The 22,500-nt window shown below is 38.9% G+C and overlaps 1 protein-coding gene across 1 annotated transcript in view; it reads left to right on the top strand.

Annotated features, from left to right (window-relative positions):
- Positions 1-22,500, top strand: part of LOC311089352 (AT-rich interactive domain-containing protein 3B) — a 51,766-nt gene that overhangs the window by 571 nt on the left and 28,695 nt on the right. The window contains exon 2 of the mRNA XM_084123977.1: positions 4,043-4,600. Within this exon, the coding sequence (XP_083980103.1) occupies positions 4,043-4,600 (558 nt within the window). The remainder of the gene's footprint in view (positions 1-4,042; positions 4,601-22,500) is intronic.

Here is a 22,500-nt window from a genome sequence, read left to right on the forward strand (position 1 = left end):
TCAGCTTGTCTTGTTTTTTAATTAATATATAAACATCGTTTAAACAAGTTAAGCAAAATATCATGGAATAGTAAGGGACGTTTTCAGTGAATATTTAAATGATTTTATGAAGGAATTTTTTGTGATTTTTATTTTATTTTATTTTTTTAATGCTTTGACAGATATTGTTTGTGCATTGTGGTAAAAACATGTGAAATTATTGTGCATTTATAAACGAGGCACTTCTGCTTATAAAGTACATGTGTTTTGAGGGCGTTTATGACAAGAGAAAAATGATAAATATAGATATTAGCGCTGATTCTCTGTCCCCACCCTTTACACCCACAGAAACACTGAGATTCTCATTATTAGTCCCTTTATGAAGCTGTTTTTGTCTTGGTGACCCACAGTGGTGCTGATTTCAGGTTTTACTATCATTGTGGTCACACACACACACACACACACACACACACACACACACACACATACACACACGCATAAACACTCTCACACTCTGTCTCTCACACACACACACACACACACTCTCACAAACACATACACTCTCTCTCTCTCTCTCTCTCTCTCAAACACACACACACACACACACACACTCTCACAAACACATACACACTCTCTCTCTCTCTCTCTCTCAAACACACACACACACTCAAACAGACATACTCTCACACACACACACACACTCTCACTCGCGCACACACACACTCGCGCACACACACACTCACTCGCACACACACACACACACTCTCACTTGCGCACACACACTCACCCACACTCTCATTCGCACACACACACACACACACACATTCTCACTTGCGCACACACACGCAGACACACACATACACACACTCTCACTTGCACACACACACTCGCGCACACACACACTCGCGCACACACACACACACACACACTGTGCCAGATGCACACACACACACTCACACACTCGCACACACACACATACACACACTCTCACTTGTACACACACACACACACACACTGTGCCAGATGCACACACACACTGGTTTCATTAGGCCTCTGCTTTGATCCACCGCTGAACTCTTTTAGTCATATTATATTCCCTTAAACCACATCACTCTTTTTTTTCCACTAATTTGTAGATTTGACGCACTGAATCCAGCTTGTTGTGTTTCAGATATTAGCCAGTTGTTATTCTGTAACCTGTAAATCAGCATGATGATGTCCGCTGTCAGATTTGTTCTTAAATATGCAGGTTTATCAGGACAGACGAGTGAAATAACCGGCATATCTCACACACTCCTGACAGGCCTGAGTGTTTGATCACTGCTGTTCATGAACACAAACAACACTGCTATTTATAACGTTGATTCTTCTGATTTAAAGTGATCAAATTGCGTTCGTTTTTTGCATTTTCAGTCGAGATGTGCTTGTATTTTTAAGAGCGTTCAAGTAAATGTTGCGTATGACTTGATGAGATAGTGACATGATTGCATGTATTTAATGTGCTGGATTGTATTGTTAGACTGATATATTACAATAATGATCAATAACTGCATGCAATTTTGCTTATTTTCATTCTAATGTCGGTTCCATATTTTGCAGTCAGATGGTCGATAAGACATTTCATGCTTTCAAATGTTTAAATACATGTGCATATAAAATGCATATTAATTTAAACTCAGGCATTTTTTGCTATTTGCTGCTATGATTAAATAATCATGTTTTCTGGATCTCTTAGAATAAATACCAGCCATTAAAAACCCATTTCTGTGTTAATAATTACCATGACAATTAGCCCACCATAAAAATTAGAAGTTGTATTTTTAGCAATGCATCTGTATATGTGTCAGAAAAACATATTTATTGATGATTCGATCTTTGTCAGCGCTTGGTAATTCTTGCGTTATTGACTACGTTTGCATGTGCACCAATAATGTGATTATTTCCAATAATCAGATCAGAATAATTAATCGCAGTAAGACCATTTACATGCAGTTTGCATTATTCTGAGTATTCTCTAAGAATCGTGATTATTATTACCATCATTATTCACACAATGCACAGCACTAATGATGCACACAGATTTGTTATTTCAATGTCTTTGTCATTATATTCATGTTATTCATATATATATATATATATATATATATATAGGCCTATTCATTCATTGCACACTTTGTTTCTTTGTTTAGAGTGGAATAGATGCGATTAAAGTGTTTATGTGCCTGTTTATCGCAACATGTTTTACTATGATTATGGTTGCTCCGATTATGAGCTTAATTGCATGAATTTGATCTAATTATTGTGTTTACAATATTGCCTGAATCTGATTATAATTGCATTATGAGGCTGCAATGCAAACCTGGTGACATCAGCAGAAATTGTAACAACGACCAAATGTTTATGTTTGCTAAACAGAAGCGCATGCATATGATCAATGACGGCGAGATTCTGCGAACTCATACCATAACAGGCTTATCATGTTGCCAAAACATTTGCATCTTAAAGGGGTGGTTGATTATGATTTGACTTTTCTAACTTTAGTTAGTGTGTAATGTTGCTGTTTGAGCAGAAACAACATCTGCAAAGTTACAGCGCTCAAAGTTCAAAGCAAAGGGAGATATTTGCTTTGAAAGAAATCGCTTTTTAAGGACTACAACAAACGGCTGGTAGAGACTACACCACATTCCTCCCGGGTTAGTGACATCACCAACCCTAGAATTTACATAAACCCCGCCCCCTGAACACGATTTATAGATTATCAAGATAGAATATGCTAATCAATGACTAGAAGATAGTTAACTCCACATCAGCTTCATAAATTCATCAACTAACCATTCAGAAATGTCCTGTTGCTTCTACATGTTGTCACTTCTTCTTGAGTCTCTCCATCATTGTCTGAATCCGGTTTGAACATAAAAGGCTAAAAGTTTTTGGAATTTTCAGTGTGTGTGTGTGTGTGTGTGTGAAGTAATCGGAGCTGCTAACACACACATGGGCTCTTGAAGCTCCGCCCCCTGTGCCGGGAGCAGCAGCTCATTTGCATTTAAAGGGACAGACACACAAAACAATGCGTTTTTGCTCACTCTCAAAAAGTGACAATTTTAAAATGCTATAAAAAATATCTGTGGGGTATTTAGAGCTAAAACTTCACACACACACTCTGGGGACATCAAAGACTTATTTTACATCTTGTGAAAAGGGCATTATACCACTCCTTTAAATCAAGAGAAATAACGTGGGTTTAGTGCATGCCGAGTTAAAGGTGACATATTATGCCCCATTTCACAAGATGTAATATAAATCTATGGTGTCCCCAGAATGTGTCCGTGAAATTTCAGCTGAAAATTCCCCCAGATCATTTATTATAGCTTGTCAAATTTGCCCCTTTTTGGGTGTGAGCAAAAACACGCCGTTTTTGTGTGTGTCCCTTTAAATGCAAATTAGCTTTAGCTCTGCCTCCGTTCAGAAGAGGGCGGAGCTTCAGAAACTCCGGCAATAACAGAACAGGCCAATCTCCCTCATCCAGAATCCCAGAATCACCAGCAGCGAGTGCAGCCTTACGGAGAGACTCAGGAAGAGCTTCTGAATGTTAGTGGAGACATTTCTGTAGTTGTTGTGGAGTTACACTGATCATCTCATCATCATGTTTAACTTCTCCACACGTGTCCACAGTTCCTGAGGTGTTTATAAGACAGCGGTGACATGTTCTGGTCAATAGTGTTCAGTGCTCGTCTGAGCTCAACCACAGAACAGCTTCAGGCTTTGCTGGATCTTCATCATTGCGTTAGAACTGGTCTCTGTTGTCGTGAGTGTAAACATGCAGATTAAGGGCCGGTAATATTATAATAAGATCCTCTTCATACGTCAGAAGGAGAGCGAAATCTGATCGGCTTATTTTTTGACATGCTTGCAGAACAAAGTTACTGGGTTTCACTTTTCATGTTTTCAGGGGACCCGGTTATAGCGCTTAAACATCACTCAGATTTGCTTGATGCGTCCCCTTTAAAGCTGTGCTGTAGTGTGAGGGTTCAGGTCATTGATGTCTTCCTCTTCTGTCTCTCAGGAGGCCGGTTTGTCGGGTGGCCTGAAGCTGGAGGCCATGATGGAGCATCTCCAGCGTCAGCAACAGGCGCGCGTGGAGAGCGAGCACAAGGAGCGACGGCTTCGAGAAGCTCACATCATGTACGCGCAGCAGGTCGCGGCTCAACAGGCCATCCTCGCCGCCGCTAGGGCTTCTGGAGCCGGCTTCATGAGCAGCGGACAGCTCGCTCAGCTCTCTCTCGTCTCCAATCAGAGCAGCGTCGAGGACGAGCGCGGCCGAGGCTCAGATTCAGATGATGATGAAGATGATGAGATGATGGAGGGTGATGAAGGCAGCGAGGAAGACGAGCGGACGCCGAGCGGACTGGAGTTTCTCAGGAATCAGACGCTTGCGCTTCAACGGGGAGCCGTACGTTTACCCGGACGCCCGACCGCAAGCTTCCCGGACCCCAGAAGAGCCCCGTCGCCCGCCGTCAGGGTGAAAGAGGAACCCGAGGACGATCTCTCGCCCGGCGAACGCCCTTCAGCCGCGTCTCCGGACGCACGCGCGGAGTGGAGCTACGACGAGCACTTTAAAGCGGTAAGATCTGAACTGTGCACCGCAAACAATGATGTTCATGATGTTCTGATTTTCTTCTATCTAAACGTTCTTAAATCAAGATGCATTTACTGGAGAAGAAGCAAAATGACTGAAGATGTAAATTTAAAAATGTATCGAAATGAAGTGAGTTTGTGCTTAAAACAAGAACAAAAATAAAAAATAATCTTGTTTTCGCTTTGAATTAAGTTTATTTGGCAGATATTTGACCCCAATGGCAGATATTTGTTCTTGTTTCAAGCACAGACTGACTTAAAGTCGCCCTGTAGTCAATAATTTTATCCCTTAAAACTCATCTTTGATCACCAAAATGACATAAGCGTTTTTTCCTTCATGCCTTATAATATCTTGAATGTAACTCGACACCCTTGCCTCATTTAGTATGCGCGGTTCTATGAATATGCAAATGAGCCCCGCCTCCACTCACTCGCTCAGCTCAGAGATCCACTGGTTGACGATCACACGTTGATCTGATTGGTTACAAGGTAGTTTGTGACGTCAGAAACACCAGCGATTTCAAAGCGTGTTTTTGAGACTGTCTTTGGTTCACTGCAGTTTTAAGGAGGAAATACTCAGCAATGGAGTCGACTTATGAATTTACACATGGTTTGTGTTAAAGCATATTAAAAACACCACATAGACACATAAACTACATTAAAAGCTCGAGTTTCACCACAGGGGGAGTTTAAGTAAATTTAAGTTGCTTTTGGTTCCTCTTTCATCTGCCAATGGAGTCAGAAAAATAAACTTAATTCAGAGGGAAAACAAGATTATTTTTCTGACTCCATTGACAGATATAAAAAAATGTCTCGTTTTCTCGTTTCACTTCATTTTGATACATTTTCAGCAAAAAAGACTTAATATCCAACACAATTTTGCTTCTCCAGTAAATGTATCTTGATTTAAGAACGTTCAGATATTTGTGCTGGAAAACAAGACAGAATTATATTTTGTGTCATAACAATGAGTTCATATCCTCTAATACAGAAATTGTTTGTTAAATGCAGTAAATGTTATTAATAATAGTATATTAAACAGAAACTTTCTGCCACTTTGGTGGATTTGACATGAGAATCGAGTTCAAGCAACAGTTTTGTTAAAGTTGTGAACCCGTCATTATTCTCATTCATCTTCATATTGGCAGTGTTTATTAGTGCATCTGTTTCTGAAGTGCAGTGAGTCTGTCGTTGCATTGGTTCAGTCAGTCATGAGTCTCTCTTCTTCACGCGTGTCTCGAGTGTTTGTGTTTGGTTTTGTCTCTGATCCGCTCACGCGTGTGTGTCGCTGGAACACAGCCGGACTCTTCGCTTCACGTATTTGTTCTGTTACGCTCCTGCCAAACGCCGAGTCGACTTTGGCCGGCGTCCAGACTGTGTAAAGATACATTTGGCCCAATTTTGTCAGTTGACACGTGGGAGTGTTTGTGCATGTGTGCAGTGTGTGTGTGTCACGAGCTGCACAGTAGCCGCGGCGCTACGATCTGCAACATAATGCATGTTTCCTTCAAAACGTATTGATTTGAATGGGAACGAGGTTTTGTGAACGTGATTCTCTGACATTCAGCTAAAATGTGCAAACCTGAACTTCTAATGCAATGCATTCTGATGTTTCCTTTCCACAGTCCCACAATGCATCTTGCATGTTTTTCTAGTGTGCAGGCGCCCTTAATGTCATCATGCAATGCATTTGCAACCATTTTGCTTAGATGATTTATAAAGCTGAATAAATTAGGGGTGTAACGATACCCTCATGTCAGGATACCATATTATTGCGATACTCCAAGACACATGATACAAGGTTAACAATAAATGTACAGTTGGTTAAAATGCTAAATTTGATATTACATTGTGTGTGTAGGCTTGGACTTGGTGTTAATAACCCAATGCAGGACAATAGAGACACCAGAATAACAATATTCATGATTCTGAAGCTGAAAATACTGAATTATTTTAGATGAATATGCTTGATCTCTGTCACTGACTAGATATATTTAAAATAATTTTACATTTGGCATTATCAGGAGGACCCACACATATTCCCCCATTGCATTACTATACATTATATTCAACATTATATATAGTAATTTAATGTACTACTGACACTTTTTCACAGTAATTTTTATTTTGGGTGAAATATCCACGATACCTATTGTTGCATCTTTGCATTGCGATATATTGTGACACCCCTAGAATAAATACATTTATGCATTTAGTAGTATGTTGATTCCATCCATGATTTCCTCCAGAATAACATGCTCTGATGGATCGATCACAGTAAAAGACCAGACACATGGGTTGAACAGACAGTAAATCGAGTCAGTTTTGATTTCAGATGGACTGTAGGCTGAATATAAATCTGTTGACGTCTTGCTGTGAACCAGGCGATCTGTCAAGAGCTTGAAGAGCCTCTGATGTGATTAAAGGCCTGGAGCTGCTTATTTATAGAGCCAACATCCATTCTACTTTCCCCATATAGAACAGCGGTGTGGAAATGGACAATCCTCACAGCCGAGAGAGAGACTAGTGGATAATACGAAGATTCCTGAGTCCTACTTATGATTCTGGAAGTCAGAATTACGATTGAATTGGATGCAATTATTGATTGAATTGGATGCATTGAGTGATTCATTTATCTAGCTTTTAAATTATTTATATATATATATATATATATATATATATATATATATATATATATATATATATATATAAATGAAGAGCAAATTGCACACATTTTGTGTTAAATGAGTAACATTTTCTGCCCAGATTCATATGCAATTAATCGTTAGCAAAATGCATGCAACTGTGACTCATTAAACCTTATGACTAAAACTATTTTGCAATCATAATTCTTTAATTAAATTCTTGAATGCATATTATTCATACAATTGCGACTTTGTTTCTCACAATTGCAAGTTTACATACGTGATATAAAGTCAGAATTGTGAGATATAAAGTCAGAATTGTGAGATAAAAAGTCAGAATTGTGAGATATAAAGTCAGAATTGTGAGATAAAAAGTCAGAATTGTGAGATATAAAGTGTTAATTGTGAGATATAAAGTCAGAATTGTGTGATATAAAGTCAGAATTGTGAGATAAAAAGTCAGAATTGTGAGATATAAAGTCAGAATTGTGAGATAAAAAGTCAGAATTGTGAGATATAAAGTCAGAATTGTGAGATATAAAGTCAGAATTGAGATATAAAGTCAGAATTGTGTGATATAAAGTCAGAATTGTGTGATATAAAGTCAGAATTGTGTGATATAAAGTCAGAATTGTGAGACATAAAGTCAGAATTGTGAGATATAAAGTCAGAATTGCATGTTATACAGTCAGAATTGCGAGAAAGAGTTTATATCTCACAATTCTGACTTTAGATCTCGCAATTCTGACTTTTTATCTCACAATTCTGACTTTTTATCTCACAATTCTGACTTTATATCTCACAATTCTGACTTTATATCACACAATTCTGACTTTATATCTCACAATTCTGACTTTTTATCTCGCAGTTGTGAGATAAAAAGGCACTATTATGTTTTAAAATGTTTTATTCTGTGGTGGAAACAAGCTTCGATAGAAATAAGTCACATAATGTTTGCAAATGCATTGCATGATGACATTAAGAGCATCTGCACTCTAGTAAAACATTCTTAGGCATTATAGTGTTGCTCATCCGATCTCATAGACCCCGTCAGTCTGATATAAAGGCATCAGAGACACTGAGTCTGATCTGAAGGGTTAAACTGATTTCTCAAACCCTGATCAGACTGTCAGTGGGAGGAAGAGGAGATGTTCGTCTCTCTCTGTGTCGTGTGTTTTATGTGTTCTGTCATTATGTGTGGCCAGTGGTGTATAATGACACTCTTCATGGTTCCAGTCTCAGGTTGCGAGGTTGGAGGGGGAAGGTTCAGAGACACGCTCTCGTTTTAATGGCATCTCTGTGAGTTTTAATGACAGCTGCTGTAAATTCCTTCCTGAAGCAAACAGACACGGTGTCGTGTTCAGATGTTCAGATGCTTGATTGATCAATCACAAGACTGGTTTCTATGTGAAAGTTATTCAAATATAATTGATTCAAAGCTGAATTTTCAGCATCATTACTCCGGTCTTCAGTGTCACATGATCACTGTCATTCTGATGAATATACTGTGTTCCTCTGAATGACTATTTCTTCTGTAAAACATAAAAGTAGATATTTTGAGAAATGTCTTGGGGTTTTTTTTGTCCATGCAATTGAAAAACTCAGTGGGGTCCAGTGTCATTTAGTCCTCAATGTTCTTCAAAACATCTCCTTTTATGTTCCACAAAAGAAAGTCATACAGGTTTGAAACAACATGAGGGCGAGTAAATGATGACAGAATGTTAATGCAAAAACTATATTATAATCCATTACACTAAAGTTACATTTTGCTCATGCACTCTTAGAAATAAAAGTTCAATGGGTTCTATATAGAACTCTAGGGTTCTTGGCTCAATTTTAAAGAACCCTTCATGCCAAAAAAGTCCTATATAAGGAGAAATGCCTTAAATGATTGCATAATACTTTCATGTTTAATGGGTTATTTCCAATGTTCTAGTGATAAAGTATGTTAATGAGCTGTTTAATTCATAATTAAATAAAAATAAACAATTATTTAAAACATTTAATTAAAACTAAATGCATAAAATGATCCCATCATGGGAAAAGGTTCTACATATGAAGCGCCTGACAGAACCCTTTAAGGTTCTACATATGAAGCGCCTGATGGAACCCTTTAAGGTTCTACATATGAAGCGCCTGACGGAACCCTTTAAGGTTCTACATATGAAGCGCCTGATGGAACCCTTTAAGGTTCTACATATGAAGTGCCTGACGGAACCCTTTAAGGTTCTACATATGAAGAGCCTAATGGAACCCTTTAAGGTTCTATATATGAAGCGCCTAATGGAACCATTTAAGGTTCTATATATGAAGCGCCTAATGGAACCATTTAAGGTTCTACATGTGAAGCGCCTGATGGAACCCTTTAAGGTTCTACATGTGAAGCGCCTGACGGAACCCTTTAAGGTTCTACATATGAAGCACATGATGGAACCCTTTAAGGTTCTACATATGAAGTGCCTGACGGAACCCTTTAAGGTTCTACATATGAAGCGCCTAATGGAACCCTTTAAGGTTCTATATATGAAGCGCCTAATGGAACCATTTAAGGTTCTACATATGAAGCGCCTGATGGAACCCTTTAAAGTTCTACATGTGAAGCACCTGACGGAACCCTTTAAGGTTCTACATATGAAGTGCCTGACGGAACCCTTTAAGGTTCTACATATGAAGCGCCTAGTGAAGCCCCTGATGGAACCCTTTAAGGTTCTACATATGAAGTGCATGACGAAACCCTTTAAGGTTCTACATATGAAGTGCATGACAAAACCCTTTATGGTTCTACATATAATCTCCTGACGGAACCCTTTAAGGTTCTACATATAATCTCCTGACGGAACCCTTTAAGGTTCTACATATGAAGTGCATGACGAAACCCTTTAAGGTTCTACATATGAAGCGCCTGATGGAACCCTTTAAGGTTCTATATATGAAGTGCCTGACGGAACCTTTTAAGGTTCTAGAATCTTTCCTTCTAAGAGTGCAGTTTTCAGTTCTTCAATCTAGTAAACAAACCATTTTCATTCAGCTGAACAAGAATCAGTGAAAGATTCAATTCAACAAGTGTGAGAGGTTAATGACTCGTGTGTTTTTGTGTGTGTGTGTGTGTGCGTGTGTGTGTGTTGTGGGGGTTTTGTCAGTGATGTATGTGCGCCGACCTCACTCCCTCCGTCCAACACAGAGTAAATAATTGTTAAACAAGGGCAGGACAAAGGTGTCGTGTGCTCGTGTGTTGGGAGGGTCCAGGCCTTCTGACCCTGGTAATCCTCCAGTGGGTCCCTGGGGTCCTGAGGGGCCGATCCCCCCAATCCGACAATGATTAATAGGGTTTTAATAACACCGGCTGAATGCATGCGCTCGCAACCAGAGTCTGAAGATGGTAATTGTACTAAAAAAATATAAGCTGTTGAACAAACTTAATTAAATGAAGGAAAAGTTTTCCACCAATTAAATTTTTCCAACAAAATCTAATTTTTTTGAAATGATTTTTTGTAAATAATTTTCATTCCTACTAGATAGTTTTCCTCATAAATTCCAGTTTAGCTCAACCAATCACCAAGCAATGCTTAATTTTGTTCAGTCTGTGTGTAAAAAGAGCATTAGCAATTAAAGAAGAAACACTTCAGCAAAACATGATCAGCTCAAAGTGTCCGAATCATTTTTGGTCTCAAATGTTTATAAATGTCACTGGTAGTCACTGTATGAAGAATATTTGGGTATAATATGCCACAGTTTACTTTATTTTTCTCTCCTCACTTATGAACTATAGTGTCCTGCACCTACTAGTAAAAAATATTAAAAATGATATCTGTTGTGTGAGCTGTTGGTGTGCCTGTAGTGTGTGGACGAGCCTCGCGTGGATCGATGGACACTGTAAGCTCTGCTTGAGGGAAGGATTGGCCTCATTTATGCCTCATGAATTATGAATGCGGATCCTCGCGTGTGCTTTGGGTTGCATTAGTTGATCTGATGGAATCATAGGTGAGGCGAATCGAAGTTAAAGGAATTTTACTTTGGGATACTTCTATATTGTTTTTTTAAGGTACTTCGCTGTTGTTTTTGGAAAGGTTTATTCTTTCAAAATAACTGATATTTTTCATTTATTTACAGTCCGCCTTTTCTGTTCTGTCTCGAGCACAAACTGCAGTTAAAAGCTGATCTATTATTTATTCAGCGTCTCTGTCGGTCAGGCGTTCTAGACGGATACCTTGCAGATGACCAGTGACTCACGATGCAAATGTATATGCTTGTATCACACACACATATATATATATATATATATATATTTAACAGTAATCAAACCATCCTGGACCGTATATGACTGATGAACGAGTCGGCTGCTGATGTTTACACAACTTAATGGCCAATTAAAAAGCACTTATAAAGCTTTTTTTATTCTAATATTTTTATGTTATTTCAGCTTTCGGTTAACAAAAATGTTTTTAATAGGTTTAGTTTTGGTTAACGAGTGTTGAATTTGAAAGCGTCCTCCTCCCCGAGCTCTGGCAGGCGTGAGCGGTGTGTTTACACGCTTTAATTGTGTTTGCGGCGCTGAGGGATTGTGGGTTGATGTTATGTGGCCCAAGGTTTGCGTCATTAAGCGTAATCCTACGACGGGTGTGTGTGTGTGTGTGTGTGTGTGTGCGTGTGCGCAGGTCTCGTTCAGACGGGTGTGTGTGTGTGCAGGTCACGTTCAGACGGGTGTGTGTGCAGGTCTCGTTCACTAGCACACACTGCACAGATGCTGCCACTAACACACCTTTTATTTCTGTAGCGCTTTATAAAAATACAGATTGTTTCAAAGCAGCTTTACAGTGAAAACAGTAAAATAATGAATTAATGATGCAAACAGTTTTCAATTTGGCTAAAAAGAAAAGAGGTGTGTGTGTGTGTGAGAGAGAGAGAGAGAGACAGTGTGTGTGCGTGTGTGTGTGTGTGTTTGTACCCCGTGTGCGTGTGTGTGTTGTGAGAGAGTGAGTGAGAGTGTGTGTGTGTCAGTGTGTGTGTGTGAGAGAGAGAGAGAGAGAGAGAGAGAGAGAGAGAGAGAGAGAGTGTGTGTGAGTGTGTGTGCGTGTTTAGGGCGTGTGAGAGTGTGTGTGTGAGAGTGTGTGTGTGCGTGTGTAGGGCGTGTATATGTGTGTGTGTGTGTGTGCTTATGTGTGTGTGTGTGTGTGCTTGTAGAATCCAGCCTCTCACAGTCCAGTGTTAAAGATTCCTCTGATCCAGGAATAGACCCACTAAAGGGGGATGTGTGTGTGTGTGTGTGTGTGTGTGTGTGGCGGGGTGTGTGTGTGTGTGGGGGGGGGGGGGGTCGGTCTGGAAGTGTTGCTCCACCCAAAGGAAACATTCCAAGTGGAATTACAGACTAAAGTCCTCAAACATGACAGATTCCCATCGGAGAATCGCCGCTCCTCCTGTTTTCTGTCACTGCATGTCGATAAAGCTCCAGCAGGAGAGAGACGTTTCCAAGAGCTAATCCCACAGATTCACATCAGACGAGGGAACAGGCGATATCTGATGTGAAGGGAATGACTTCAGGGACGTTTTTTACATTTGTAACGGCAATTTGTATAATTACCTGGTTTCTGTGTCTTGTCTATTATGTCAAATACTTCAATTTAACCAGTTACGCCAATCAACCACAATACTATGGAAAGCTTGTTTCCACCATGGAATATATATAAAAAAAGTTTTTATATCGCAATTCTGACCTTTTTTTCTCGCAATTGTGATTTTATATCTCACAATTCTGATGAAAATAGAAAGTGTTTCTGATTGCAAGGGAAAAAAGTCAGAATTGCGAGATATAAACTCACAATTGCGAGAAAAAAAGGTCAGAACTGTGTATAAAAAAAACATTTTTTTATTTTTTAATTTTCTTTATTTTTATTTTTTTTATTAGCGTTGTTTTATTTTTAAAACGACAACCAATGGAAGTTTGTTTCCACCACGGAATAAAAAAGAGATAAAAGTTTTTTTATTTTTTTATCCCGTGTTGGAAACAAGCTTCCATAGATTGTCATTGTCACCAATACAATTTAATAAACAAAATCCATCTTTACACTGCAAAAGTGTAACAAAAGCTGCATTTGACATGGAATTTTCACAGCAATGCATAATGTAAATAACCTACATAAAGTATATAAATCATGATATTAAAAAACAGGAAGTCATTACAGGGTAGAGCTGCAAAAATCATTGTCAATTATTGCTCTTAATATTGTAATAATGATTATTAATGCAGATTAACACAATACATAAATATTTGCTTGGGGAAACGGCACGTCATATTCTGCTAAACAGACAAAACAAGCTAAGAAACGAGTATTAATTAGTTTATTGCTTTTTACGCATTAGAAAATTAATTTTCAGCGGTGACTAATCGAAAGGCCTCTGATTGGCCGCTGCATTAATTAGCTCAACAGAAACATGCGTGATTGGTTATAATGCTCAACGCTGCTGCAAAACAGATGTAAATGTAACGCCACAATCGACACTTTTCTTTCTTTCACCGTAATTGTGTCAGTCGTAATAGATTTTTTTTGTGCATGGGCATTTTTACCCCCTTATCTTGAATTTAAGGGCATTTTTGTTCAGTTTGGTGGAATTTTTGGCCCAAAAACCCCCTTAATTTCCGACTTCAGACGTGAAGATCACATGTAGAAACACATGAGTGATCGAATGAGTGACAGCGAAAACCTTTGGAGTGCAGGAAAAGAAAAGATCATAAACTAGATTTTTATCTAGATTTTTCTGAAGAAAAATGAGGTTAACGTGTGAAACACACACACACTCACACACACACACCGCCTGCACCTGCACGACTGCAGCGGTGAGGAAGACTGTGAGATTGAGTCTTTAGTTTGAGCAGTTCTACTGCAGATGCTTGCTTTAAAGGGGTGGTTGATTATGATTTGACTTTTCTAACTTTAGTTAGTGTGTAATGTTGCTGTTTGATCATAAACAACATCTGCAAAGTTACAACGCTCAAAGTTCAAAGCAAAGGGAGATATTTGCTTTTAAAGAAATCGCTTTTTAAGGACTACAACAAACGGCTGGTAGAGACTACACCACATTCCTCCCGGGTTAGTGACATCACCAACCCTAGAATTTACATAAACCCAGCCCCCGGAACACAATTTATAGATTATCAAGACAGAATATGCTAATCAATGACTAGAAGATAGTTAACTCCACATCAGATACATAAATTCATCAACTGACCATTCAGAAATGTCCTGTTGCTTCTACATGTTGTCACTTCTTCTTGAGTCTCTCCATCATTGTCTGACTCCGGTTTGAACATAAAAGGCTAAAAGTTTTTGAAATTTTCAGTGCATGTGTGTGTGAGGTAAAAGGACACGAGCTGTTGAAGCTCCGCCCACTGTGCCGGGAGCAGTAGCTCATTTGCATTTAAAGAAACAGACACTAAAACAGTGCGTTTTTGCTCACTCTCAAAAATGTACATTTTTAACATGCTATATAAAAATATCTGTGGGGTATTTAGAGCTAAAACTTCACACACACACTCTGGGGACATCAGAGACTTATTTTACATCATGTGAAAAGGGCATTACACCAGCCCTTTAACAAACAGCATTAAAGCTGCAGTCGGCAAGTCTGGCAGATTGGGTCGACTTAGCCAAATTTGAATGTTTACAACTCTCATGCGCCTCCCCCACTACCAGCGAGCACCCTCCCATCGAGGTCGTGCTCGTCAGTGCGTCACTGGGCGTGTGTACCTGATTTTCTGTGAACGCCCTGGCCTGGCTAATCTACCCATAGATAGCAATAACCGAGTAATTGGAAGATTGTTAGTAGATTTTCTCTCCGCCATCACGCTTCGTGCAATCTTCAGGCGAACTTCAGGCGTGTCGTGTGCATGTGATATTGTAACGTGCGCGAGGGAGGGGGGATCTGTGGCGTGTGCACGACCTGTGATTGACAGTCAGATCTCACACCCCGCTGCGCTGATTGGACCCGATGATCCGGGAGCAGTGGATTTTTGCAAAACAAATAACAGCTCCAGGTGGAGTTAGAAGCTCGGGTTTTTCTCTAAAACCACCTTATTTATGTTCTTCCGTCGGATTATAGTGTCAATTTCACTGAATATGATCAAAAAAAATTTGCCGACGGCAGCTTTAACTGTTTATGAGCCATCAGTCCCATTTTTATTGCTTTTAAGTGCCTCTGTTATGCTTTTCAAATATTACCATTCATGTATTGTGCAATATAATGGTTTTAAAGATCAAAGTGCAGATAAATAAAGTTATTGTCTTCTAAAAGAAAGAAGCGATTCTGAACTGAAACGAGTCGTCGGTAATTCCAGTCCGGTACAAACCTTCGTAACAATGTAACTAATTAGCATAATGCTAGCCTGTGGTCTTGATTGGCTGAGCAGCGTCTCTTAGCTCCGCCCTCAAACACTGTAGTGTATCTGAGACTGGAAGAGTTTGGTTCGTGTTGTTCGTGTCGAGAAGACGCTGTTTTCTGAGATTGATACGGTAAAACCCACGCCATCGTTACTGTTCGTATCACTGTGATCAAGAGCTGAGATTCAGATATGATAATGAGCGTTTGCTTTCTGACCAATCACAGCAGAGCAGCTCTCAGAGAGGCGGAGCTTAGAGAGACTGAACCCTTGATGGAAGCGTTTCAGAGAAAAGAGCTGATGCTGCAGTGCAGATTATGAGAAGATTCATGTGTTTTTGACCTTTGATGCGTGTGGACCCGTTCTAGGAGACGCCAAACCTTTAAAATAGCATAATAGGGGAGTTTAACAGATAACTAAAGCATTAACATTTTTATAATACTTTGTTGCTGTTTTGGCCTCACAGATCTTCGTATCTAAAGCTCAAAGTCTGAAGTAAATTATGTCTCTTTGTTATGGTTGACATATTAGTTTGTGAATCAACCCTGAATAATGAAATCCCATGATCCCTGATGTGGGAAAAGATACTGATGATGGTGGTAATATGATCAGTCAAAACACACACACACACACACACTCTCACTCACTCTCTCTCTCTCTCTCTCTCTCTCTCTCTCTCTCACTCACTCACTCACTCACACACACACACACACACACACACACACACACACACTCTTTCAGTCTCACACACACACACACACACTCTTTCAGTCTCACACTAACACACACACTCTCTCTCTCTCTCTCTCTCTCTCACACACACACACACACACACACACACACACACACACACACACACACAATCACTCAAATCCACATTCATATTTGTTTTAACCAGTTTTCATGATCTAAATTGTATGACTGAAAGGTGAATGATTATAATAATTATTTTATTATCTGGATTCTCCGTCTTCGGGAAAAATGTAAATAAACCAGCAGGAAAAAACTTAAGTGTCTATTTTATATAGTTTTGATTAGTTTTATATTATATTTGAGTAGTATATTACTTTTTGAGTTTTTAATAACGTCTATGCTAGAGCGTTAAAATAACCGTTTTCCAATATGATATTTTCAATGTTTCTACGATAATGATTGAAATTCATATTAATTGAAATAGAAATGCAAGTCAAATGTAGTTGTAAAGCGCTTTTCACACCAGAACGTTTCACAGCAGCTTATAAGATCTTATTATCTTCGTGCCTTAGTTTGCATTATTTGTATTAAAGTGGTGGAAAAGCATCCGATCATTACGTGTGGGATTGGCAGGTGGCATCTGGCAGCGCGTGTGTGTGTGTGTGTGTGTGTACAAGTCGCAGTGATTGTAGTCTCTCTCTGGTGTTGGTTTGGCGTTGGTCCAGATCAGTGGCTGAACGAGGCTCTGGCTTGCAGCCACACACACACACACACACACACACACAGACTGCGGTGAGAGTCGAGTGTGTGATTTCACTCTCCTGCTCGTGAGATGGCACTTTATCCCAGCGGATTCCTGCCAAAACAACCTTCCCAATCCCAGCCCGAGGAACACAAACCTCTTCTTCATCTGAGAACTGGTTCTGTGAGCCGGATCTGATGACGAATATGAGAGTTTTGAATATTGCATAACAGTAAAGATTGGCAGTAAATGCTCGATTACATCTAATGTGGATCATTTGCTTTTCATTTGGTTGTTCTGGCTGTTTGTCAGTGAGTGAAAAAGAGAGATTTTAGTCCTAAATCACTTGATTATGACTTTTAAATCAATATTTAACAGAACCTGAAGGCATTGTGACGCTTTCTTACTGAACTGATGCCACTGAGGAAAGCGGATTTACTCCTTGATTTACCTTTTTTTCATATTATTTCATTACTTCATAATCATGATGGAGCTACTTTTATTTTTCTTGCATTATTCTTGTTGAAGCATTTATGTAGGAAGTTGATCACCACAATTATTAGCGTTTTGAATCGACAGAAACATTTAGTTCATTTGAATCAAAAAAACCATTTAATTATTTTGAATCAACAGAAACATTTAATTATTTTGAATCATAAGAAACATTTAATTATTTTGAATCATTAGAAACAATTAATTTTGAATCGACAGAAACAATTAATTATTTTGAATCATCAGAAGTTGCTGCCTTAAATTTAAGTACAATCAACTTGGATTTTTAATTAATTTCAACTTAAATTAGGCTACATTCAACCTGATTTTGACTTGAGTCAAAAATTAATTGAATCTTGATTCAAATTTTTTTTTTTTAAATGCTTAACTTATTTTGATGAGTTTAAGCAATGTAAAAACATGTCATAACTTATTGATCATATTATTTTTTTACAGTGTAGTTCTTTTGGATCAACAAACAGTTTTATTAGTCTTACATGATTCTTGCTGAAGCAATTAATTGTTCACTGCAATCATTGAAGTTAAACATTTAGTTAATATTTACAGCAGAAGCACATGCTGTTTTGAACACTGTAAAAAAAAAAAAAATCCATAAAAATATGGTTAAAAAAAATGCCAGCTCTGGTTGCCAGAAATTTACCGTAAAAATACGGTAGCAGCATTTTAGGTTTTACAGACTTGATTTAAATTTACAGTAAAAAAACTTATTTCATTATCTGATATAATGTTAATTTACCAACCTATTGAAGTACTACTAATATCTGTTTTGTACCATACACTATCAACCACCAATCACAGTGGAGATGAGTCACATGATGATTTTTCCACAAGTTGAGAATGTTAATAATAATATATAGAAGCTACACAGTGTCATTCACACACACACTGAACACCATCATAACACACATGCAATTTTAAAAATGCAATAAACATTAATTTAACAACATTAAATGTAACATACTACCGTAACGTACATAACTGATTATAAAAAACTATGAAGAAACATAGTTATTTCAACAAAAATACATCAAATGTGAAGTGTCACGCAGGGAATTGTGGGAATGTCAATTTACGGTTTTTCACTGTAAATTATACAATGATTTGTTCTTTTTCACTTCCAAAAACTGTACATTTACATTAAAACATAATTACATTAAATGTACAGTTAGATCAATCAGTTATTCACCGTATATAGTGTGGAAACTTTCTGTTAGCCTATTAACAGTTTTTACAGTCTTTTACCATTAAAATCACGATCGTTTATTCCTGTTTTAATTCTGTAACTGCAGTGTGTGTTGAGTGTGTGTTGAGTGTGTGGTGAGTGTGTGGTGAGTGTGTGGTGAGTGTGTGGTGAGTGTGTGGTGAGTGTGTGGTGAGTGTGTGGTGAGTGTGTGCTGAGTGTGTGCTGAGTGTGTGTTGAGTGTGTGTTGAGTGTGTGTTGAGTGTGTGTTGAGTGTGTGTTGAGTGTGTGCTGAGTGTGTGTTGAGTGTGTGTTGTGTCAGGTTTGCCGGATCAGCCGGTTCCTCCAGCGTCTCGCTCTCGTCGTCTCCTGGCGTTTGAACATGTTCTGCATGCGTGGGCTGATGTTTGAATGCTGGATATTTGAACATCAATTTAACAGGCAAATCAGAGTCGATGCAGCTTTAGAGTCCGATCATGCGCTCGCTCTGCATATGTTTGCTCAGGCTGTTCTGTGACCGTGCAGCAGATGTCCTGTCGTCCTTCGCTCAGTAGACGAGTGAGATCGAGCCAGCGCACTGCGGAGAAGCAAAACTCACACAAAACTCCACAGCCAAACTCTCAGATCTTCATCTGGGCTTTCAACATTTTTAACAGACAAATTCCCTGTTTTACATAACAAGAGCTAGGAAACAAATGATATCTTAGAAACAAATAACAATTTTATTAAAATTTCACACACACACACACAGTCATGGTCAGAATTATTGGCACCCTGTCGATTCAAAATAATTCATAAATGATTTATAAAATTAATTAAAAAAAATATAATTAACTAAATGTTTCTGTCGATTCAAAAGAATCAAATGTTTCTGTTAATTTCTTTTTCTTTTTCTTTCTTATTTACGTTGAATTATAGTTTGCATTGTTGTTATTCACTTCTGATCTGGTTTCTTTTTTCTTTTCTTTTTTGCAATCGTTGGCAATGTAAAAGGATTCATCACCGCAATATCTATATAACATAATTTTTTTAATGTTTTTATCTAGTCAGTTTCTTGAATTCCTGCAGTCGAGAACTCATTCACTGGCTGAAAGGTGTTTTCAGTTTTCAGAAGTGGAAGATTGTGTATAGACCCTTTTACAGCCCACGTGATCAAATAGTTGCGCGCGCATTTTGGCAACGGAAGTGGTGTTTTTCCCCACTGGCTCTAACGTGTTGGCACCTCCGAAAGTTTATCAAAACGGTTTCCCAGCATCAGAATGTCTGGTTGTTGCGTTTACGGTTGCACTAATCGATATTCCACCGAGGGGCTTAAGTTTTATAGGACTCCGACAGGATCACGGCCGTCTCAGAATAGTGGCTGCAGGCGATTAAACGTGTTGATTGGAGCGAGGACATAATAAAAAATGCTCGCGTCTGTTGTTTAATCCGCTCGCGTAGCTTGACACGCTGCTGATTCTCGCCATACTTCCGTTGCCAATATGCGCGCGCATACGTCATCGTTGTGTACAAACAGTAAAAGGGTCTATTGATTCTGAATTATAGTAGAAGCATCTTCTGGTTAAAAAAAACAACAACAACCAGAAGACAAAAAATAAAACTGACTTTATCTGGACAATAACTTTATTCTAGAGCTGCTGTAAAGCCTGAGCAATCTCTGTTACTGTAATCTCCTGTTATCACTGTGAAGCTGCTGTGAAACACTCCATATTAAAAGCGCTGTATAAATGAAGGAGACTCGACTAGGTGTGGTTGTGTTGAATCACCTCAGTGTTGTTTGTGTGGTGTGTGTGTGGTGTGTGTGGTGTGTGTGGTGTGTGTGGTGTGTGTGGTTTGTGTTGTTTGTGTGGTGTGTGTGTGGTTTGTGTTGTTTGTGTGGTGTGTGTTTGTGTGGTTTGTGTGGTGTTTGTGTGGTTTGTGTGGTGTTTGTGTGGTTTGTGTGGTTTGTGTCGTTTGTGTGGTGTGTGTGATTTGTGTGGTGTTTGTGTAGTTTGTGTAGTTTGTGTAGTTTGTGTCGTTTGTGTCGTTTGTGGGGTTTGTGTCGTTTGTGGTGTTTGGGTCGTTTGGGTCGTTTGTGGTGTTTGGGTCGTTTGTGTCGTTTGTGTCGTTTGTGGTGTTTGGGTCGTTTGGGTCGTTTGTATGGTTTTTGTGGTTTGTGTGGTTTGTGTGGTGTGTGGTGTTTGTGTGGTGTTTGTGTGGTGTTTGTGTGGTGTTTGTGTGGTTTGTGTGGTTTGTGTCGTTTATGTTGTGTTTGTGTGGTTTGTGTGGTTTGTGTTGTGTTGTTTGTGTGGTTTGTGTTGTGTTGTTTGTGTGGTTTGTGTAGTTTGTGTGGTTTGTGTCGTTTGTGTCGTTTGTGTGGTTTTTGTGGTTTGTGTGGTTTGTGTGGTGTTTGTGTGGTTTGTGTTGTTTGTGTGGTTTGTGTTGTTTGTGTGGTGTGTGTTGTTTGTGTGGTTTGTGTGGTGTTTGTGTGGTTTGTGTGGTTTGTGTCGTTTGTGTGGTGTGTGTGGTGTTTGTGTAGTTTGTGTAGTTTGTGTAGTTTGTGTCGTTTGTGTGGTTTGTGTCGTTTGTGGGGTTTGTGTGGCGTTTGTGTCGTTTGTGTGGTTTGGGTCGTTTGTGTCGTTTGTATGGTTTGTGTCATTTGTGTCGTTTATGTTGTGTTTGTGTGGTTTGTGTTGTGTTGTTTGTGTGGTTTGTGTAGTTTGTGTTGTTTGTGTGGTTTGTGTAGTTTGTGTTGTTTGTGTGGTTTGTGTTGTTTGTGTCATTTGTGTCTTGTGGTGTTTGTGTGGTTTGTGTTGTTTGTGTCATTTGTGTCGTTTGTGGTGTTTGTGTAGTTTGTGTTGTTTGTGTGGTTTGTGTTTGTATGGTTTGTGTCGTTTGTGGTGTTTGTGTAGTTTGTGTCGTTTGTGTTTGTATGGTTTGTGTCGTTTGTGGTGTTTGTGTAGTTTGTGTTGTTTGTGTGGTTTGTGTCGTTTGTGTTTGTATGGTTTGTGTGGTTTGTGTCGTTTGTGTTTGTATGGTTTGTGTCGTTTGTGGTGTTTGTGTAGTTTGTGTCGTTTGTGTTTGTATGGTTTGTGTCGTTTGTGTTGTTTGTGTGGTTTGTGTCGTTTGTGTTTGTATGGTTTGTGTCGTTTGTGTTGTTTGTGTGGTTTGTGTTTGTATGGTTTGTGTCGTTTGTGGTGTTTGTGTTGTTTGTGTCGTTTGTGTGGTTTGTGTCATTTGTGTCGTTTATGTTGTGTTTGTGTGGTTTGTGTGGTTTGTGTGGTTTGTGTTGTGTAGTTTGTGTTGTTTGTGTGGTTTGTGTTGTTTGTGTCATTTGTGTCGTTTGTGGTGTTTGTGTAGTTTGTGTTGTTTGTGTCGTTTGTGTTTGTATGGTTTGTGTCGTTTGTGGTGTTTGTGTAGTTTGTGTCGTTTGTGTTTGTATGGTTTGTGTCGTTTGTGTAGTTTGTGTTGTTTGTGTGGTTTGTGTCGTTTGTGTTTGTATGGTTTGTGTGGTTTGTGTCGTTTGTGTTTGTATGGTTTGTGTCGTTTGTGGTGTTTGTGTAGTTTGTGTCGTTTGTGTTTGTGTGGTTTGTGTCGTTTGTGTTTGTATGGTTTGTGTCGTTTGTGTTGTTTGTGTGGTTTGTGTTTGTATGGTTTGTGTCGTTTGTGGTGTTTGTGTCGTTTGTGTGGTTTGTGTGGTTTGTGTCATTTGTGTTGTGTTGTTTGTGTGGTGAAATCAACCGTCTCACAGATATAACCGAAG

The sequence above is a fragment of the Abramis brama genome, assembly GCF_963993115.1.
Source record: "Abramis brama genome assembly, chromosome: 9".
Classification (NCBI taxonomy): Eukaryota; Metazoa; Chordata; class Actinopteri; order Cypriniformes; family Leuciscidae; genus Abramis; species Abramis brama.